At 38.5% G+C, this 5,587-nt stretch overlaps 2 protein-coding genes across 2 annotated transcripts; both read right to left on the reverse strand.

Annotated features, from left to right (window-relative positions):
• Positions 1-861: 861 nt before the first annotated feature.
• On the reverse strand, positions 862-1,503 carry LOC118741766 (glycine-rich cell wall structural protein-like). Its single transcript, XM_036473736.1, has one exon. The coding sequence runs from the start codon at positions 1,313-1,315 to the stop codon at positions 1,025-1,027; it is 291 nt and encodes a 96-aa protein (XP_036329629.1). The 5' UTR covers positions 1,316-1,503; the 3' UTR covers positions 862-1,024.
• Positions 1,504-4,172: 2,669 nt separating this feature from the next.
• LOC118742133 (glycine-rich cell wall structural protein-like) lies at positions 4,173-4,547 on the reverse strand. The gene has a single exon (XM_036474094.1). It carries the CDS (start codon positions 4,458-4,460, stop codon positions 4,173-4,175), a length of 288 nt encoding a protein of 95 aa, XP_036329987.1. The 5' UTR covers positions 4,461-4,547.
• Between the last annotated feature and the right edge of the window lie 1,040 nt (positions 4,548-5,587).

Here is a 5,587-nt window from a genome sequence, read left to right on the forward strand (position 1 = left end):
GTGTGAGAATGACTTTTAACTGTCACAATTGTGTACACGTCTCTTCCAAAAAAATCACAGCATTTTATCTTTGAGTTTTTGGTTGTGTGTTTTGCACTCTGTGTACCACTGCATTTTCTCACAGTTACGGAATCGCAAAATGAAGATTGAACACAATTTTCAGTGTCCGTAACTCTACTGAAGGGCAGCACCACCGACGGTAGACGAGCCCGAACCCCCAGTCAACGATGATGGAGTGGGTGTCCTTCCCACCGCCTGACTATGGTGATATGTAGGAGGCTATAACGCGGCAATTCGAGCCAATTTCGCCAACTGCCATCCCAATGATGGTCGGCTCCATTTGTCCGAGCACTTATAGGATCTTGCGCCCATCATCAACGCTGAACTGGTATCTGAGCCCCACTTTGAATGCAGTAACACAGGATATGCTCTCTCGCAAAATGCGGGCAATATAATGTCGCGTTAGCGGTTAGTTATGTCACTCCTTCACCGACTATCGTCGGCCTAATGGTTCAGCCTACCATCTTCGGGTTGCTAATGTGTCGCGAGCCCTCCAAAAATGAGTATTCATGCAAAAACTATTACATCATAATTAGTTAAAATTTATGATTAAAAGTGCATTGAGTTTTTTTATCGTTAGTATTGCAAGTAGTTACTTTTTGATCAGAAACGCATTTGTATAAGGATGCATACAAAGAGTCAAGGAGACAAGATACAGTTAGATACATATTTTGTCATATTTTCACTAAGCATGTACATATACATTAGAAATGGCCTTCATAAAACTCAACTTGGCCTTCTTTCAAGCATTTTAGTTTTCTCATATTTCCAAAAAATAAAAAATAAATAAAACAACTGAAATTTTCTTAACATATTTTTGGTTTTTGTTTTATTAAAAATCACAAAAAAGACAGAATGCTGTTCAGCTTCCTTGCAGTAAGTGTTTGAGTGCATGCGTCCTGCATACAATTTAAACTATCTAACAGAAATCTACTAAAAACTAAATTCCACTCGTCGCTGGCATTTAGCCGAAAAGACCACCAAGTCCATAACCACCACCTCCAAAGCCTGGACGTCCAAAGCCACCACCAGGTCCAAAACCACCTCCATAGCCGCCTTGACCACCGAATCCACCTCCTCCAAAGCCACCAAAACCGCCGTATCCACCACCAGGTCCTCCAAAACCACCAGGTCCTCCAAAACCACCTCCAAAGCCACCGGGACCACCAAAACCACCTCCAAAGCCGGGACCACCGTATTGTGGCATCGCCGAAGCAGCTGCGATCAACAGCGTCACAATAAATACAACTTTCATGGTTTCAAGTACGAGTTTGGATATTTCTATGTATTTATATGGCAAACAAAAATTATAAAGCACCGCGTCTAAAGTATGTATAAGCTGTGCGTTGCGTGCGTTGCTGCTGTCTTTCCAATTCACACTAATGGCGAGTGACAGTTTTGCGGAACTTATTTATACTCGATCGAAGACAACAGAAGATGTTTCTACTGCGCAAAAAAAATAAAAAATAAAAAATTCATTTGAATATTAAGTAACACCAATAAAAAAGCTACTCAGCTAATTTCTCAACATTTTTTTTGCGTCCGAAAATTGTTGAGTATTTGTCTTTCCTTTTGAAATAGTTTTTCGTTTATTCTCTAAATACCGAGCACAGTGAGTGCATACATACATATGTACATGAGTTCTTAATACATAAATACATGCATACATACATAAACATTTACAAGCATACATATTTAGGCAGTGCCGGATTAAGGGCAGGACCGATGGGTCCGCGGCCCAGGGACCCCACATTTGGGGGGTGCCCCACTGGTGATGACGAAAGAACAAAAAAAATATTTTTTTCAGAGATTACAGATAACATCGCTAGATATTAAGAAGATTTGTCTGCACCATTAAATCATCTTGCGGAACCTGAGCTTCTCCTGGCTCTCGACTCACACAATAATTGAAATTTCCTTGGGATGCAGGAACTAATATCTCAGAATGACCCCTTTCTTACCTGACATATCAAAGAATGCGGAAATAAGGAATGAGGGCACGTGAATCACTTATCCTCTGCGAGGAAGTAATAACTTTGAAGAGTGAAAAAGTACAGGCAGAAATAATAAGTCTGTTGATATACGAGACTGCCGTGGTCAGTCGTTTAAGACTACATGCAAGATGAGCGGCAAGTACAAAGAAATTCAGACGAGAATAAAAGATGAATGGAAACACGTGGTCAAAAGTAGAGATGGTCGCAGGATTTCGGGGAAGGTCTTAAACAATTTTGCGGGCGCAACGGGACGATAATCTTTTTCCGATACTGCCGATAAAACCCGCAACCTCCACAAACTCATATCTTCCTTAAAAATAACTATTTCTATGTTTTATTGTGACGAAAACGAACAGCGTCACATCAGGCTGGCCGCATTCGGGACTCAAAAATTGAATTTCAGGCTGTGTGAGATCGGGTTTAAATATTTAGTCCCAGGCCCATCTCTAGTCAGAATTCAAGAAGTCAGTAAATAACGATACGGTTAAAATGACAATGTAACGTTATTTCCAATTAATCGTACATAATTATTAACTCAAAAATGGGCCCCCACATGTATAACGGCCCCGGGCACATCAAATTCTTCATCCGGCCCTGTATGGCCGGTAAACAAGTGATATGTATGTAAACGGATGAGCATATCTTTGGTTACATCGACAAGATCACGAAAAAGTGGAGAAATAACGAAAGCGTCTGCGAAAAATTGGTACAGCGAAAATTGCGACGGCCTGCCGAAAGGTCGATAACAAATCTTGCTTGTTCTGAGTAAGAAGTCTTGCTTCTTCCGAGTAGATCACAAAATCAGAAATAAGTTATGTAACTTTTTATCAATCCTTTTAAAGCAGGCATGCCCAGCGCAGGGCACTTGCTTATGAAGTTGGTTTTAAAAGTTTAATTAAATTAAGTTAGGAAACTTCCTATTACTCTTAAACGAAATCTGTACTTTTCAGTTCAATTAAAGCGACTTTTTAGTTTTTTTCATGCTTTTTAAACATTAGCATATCACTTTGAAATCCACCTTCTTCATAACGTTAACGTGCGGTTTTCCTTGGGAGGCAGGCCGCTTGTTTAATCTTTCTTCAACAACAATTTCCCATATATGGCATTTGCATACTTTTGGAGAAATAAGTTATCAAAATAAAAATAAAAATCACATTTTTTGTTTTTTTTTTCTAGGAGTCTTAGGGCCCTATTCTGTATCACGAACGATAGGAAAAATGAACGATCCGTCTGCAGACGACAACCTCTCTAAATGCGATTTTAAACTCTATCGATCATCTGTAAGGCTGTAATTTCACGAAAATATAAAAACAAGAAAATCATTGACACTCCTTAAGCAATAAACAGACACGTTTGCCCTTACTTCAGTAAAGTGTTAAATTTGCCTTGACCTTCATTTTTGCCTTTATGTTTACACATCCTTGTTTTTGTTTTTATTTTTACCTCTGCTTTTATCCTTTTCTTTATATATCTACGTACTCACCGTTACTTTGATTCCTTATCTAAGGGCCAACTAAGCACTGTGAATTTGGCTCGAAGTCTTATTCTTTAACCTTTTATTAGCACATTTTTGTTAAATTAATACCATGTGCACACATTTAAGAAGCACTTGTTTCCGTCCCAACCATTTCCGTGTGCAATTTCCGTTGCCCCATTTCCGTTGAATTTGCCAATTTACTTCCAACGAACCAACCAACCAACCGATGGCCGGCTAAATAAGTCCGAGCACTTATCGAACCTTGTGCCCATCATCAGCCCTCAACCTAGACCTATGGCCATAAGATACAGATACATATTTCGACGTATTTTCATGAATTATGGCCCTCATAAAACTCGCAAAGTAATAAAACCACTAAAATTTTCTCAGAATATTTTTGGTTTTTGTTTTATTTAAAGCATAAATAAAATTATAGTTATAAAACTAAAACCTCCCTATTATAATTGTCATTCGGACTGTCATCAGGTATGTAACTTGAGAATAGAAATCTCTGCATCTTTTAGGCGCATACATAGTTACATCCCGAGCTAATAAAAGGAAGGTAATAAAAAGGTTACATACTGGCCACTCGTCGCTGGCATTTAGCGGAATACTGGACCGCCACCGCCAAAAGCACCAGATCAGAAACCACCACCTCCGAAGCCACCACCTCCAAAGCCGCCACCACCAGGTCTTCCAAAACCACCTCCAGAGCCACCACCTCCGAAGCCACCACCTCCAAATCCACCACCTTGTCCTCCAAAGCCTCCACCAGAATTACCAAATCCACCACCTTGTCCTCCAAAGCCTCCACCAGAATTACCAAATCCACCACCAGGTCCTCCAAAGCCACCGTTACCACCACCACCGAATTGTGGCATCGCCGAAGCAGCTGCGATCAGCAGCGTCACAATAAACACAAATTTCATAGTTTTAAGTATCCGTTTGGATATTTGTATGTATTTAGAAGGCAAACAAAAATTATAAAGGACCGCGTTTACGATACGTACAAGCTGGGCGTTGCGTGCGTTGCTGCTGTCTTTCCAATTCAAACTAATGTCGAGTGACAGTTTTGCGGAACCTATTTATACCCGATCGAAGACAACAGAAGATGTTTCACCATCACATAATAAAATCCATTTCTACTGCGCAAAAAAATATAAAAAAAAAGTTGTTGATTTGAATATTAATGGCGATTTAGTTTCTCCAAAAAATGTTGCCTTCTCATCGCCCTCCTCTTAGTATTTGTACGTAGAGTGCAAAAAGAAGGTTAGATTTTTCGGTAGAAACGAAATCGGCATAAAAAACACCAATAAAATATGTTACTCAGCTAATTTTTCAACTCCGAGAAACATTTTTTTTTTTTTCGTTCGCTAATTTTTTATCATTTGTCTTTCCTTTTGAAATAGTTTTTGGCTTATTCTCATTCATTCAGTAGATATGTACATTAGACCGCATCACTCCCCATACAAAAAAAAAAAATCGGTACAGTGTTTCCATTGGAATTATATAAGCTGTTGTATTTGAAGACGTCCACCAAAATATTTCGGAAAAATATTAAGATTCACTTAAGTTAGACCGATTTGAAAATAACCTCCAAAATTGGAGTTGTTTAAGAATAAAAATAGTTTCTTAAAGATGAAAAAATCATCTCAAATAACAAAACGGTTTAAGCTTAAAAAATTTAAGTTTAAGTTTAAAAATTTAATTCAGGAATTGAGTTCCAGAGCCTTACAGCATTAATGAAGAACAGCCTAGCTGAAACGAGTTTTAGATCACCTGGACCTATGCACCATACGTGCTGGATATCAAAAGACTTTATTCGCTGAAATTATATATGTTTAAAGACAAATTTTTATTAACGCAACACGAAAAATAAATTTGCCTTTTCATAGTAAGTTTTTAAGTGAAGGTTTGGTTTCGTTCCACTGCCATCCTGAAGCACTTCAAGAAGAAGAGATTCAATATCTGCGAAATATGCATAACTATAAGAATTTTGATGAAAAAAGGCCAAAAACAAAAGTGGTTGGCAAATTTACAGACTCTTTTTTACTTA

This window comes from Rhagoletis pomonella, unplaced genomic scaffold, assembly GCF_013731165.1.
Source record: "Rhagoletis pomonella isolate Grant_MI unplaced genomic scaffold, Rhpom_1.0 Rhpom_scaffold_00006, whole genome shotgun sequence".
Taxonomy (NCBI): domain Eukaryota; kingdom Metazoa; phylum Arthropoda; class Insecta; order Diptera; family Tephritidae; genus Rhagoletis; species Rhagoletis pomonella.

Bases quoted from the DNA above. Each gene is read 5' to 3' on its own strand.
- LOC118742133 (XM_036474094.1), bottom strand. From the start codon at position 4,460: ATGAAATTTGTGTTTATTGTGACGCTGCTGATCGCAGCTGCTTCGGCG.
- LOC118741766 (XM_036473736.1), bottom strand. From the start codon at position 1,315: ATGAAAGTTGTATTTATTGTGACGCTGTTGATCGCAGCTGCTTCGGCG.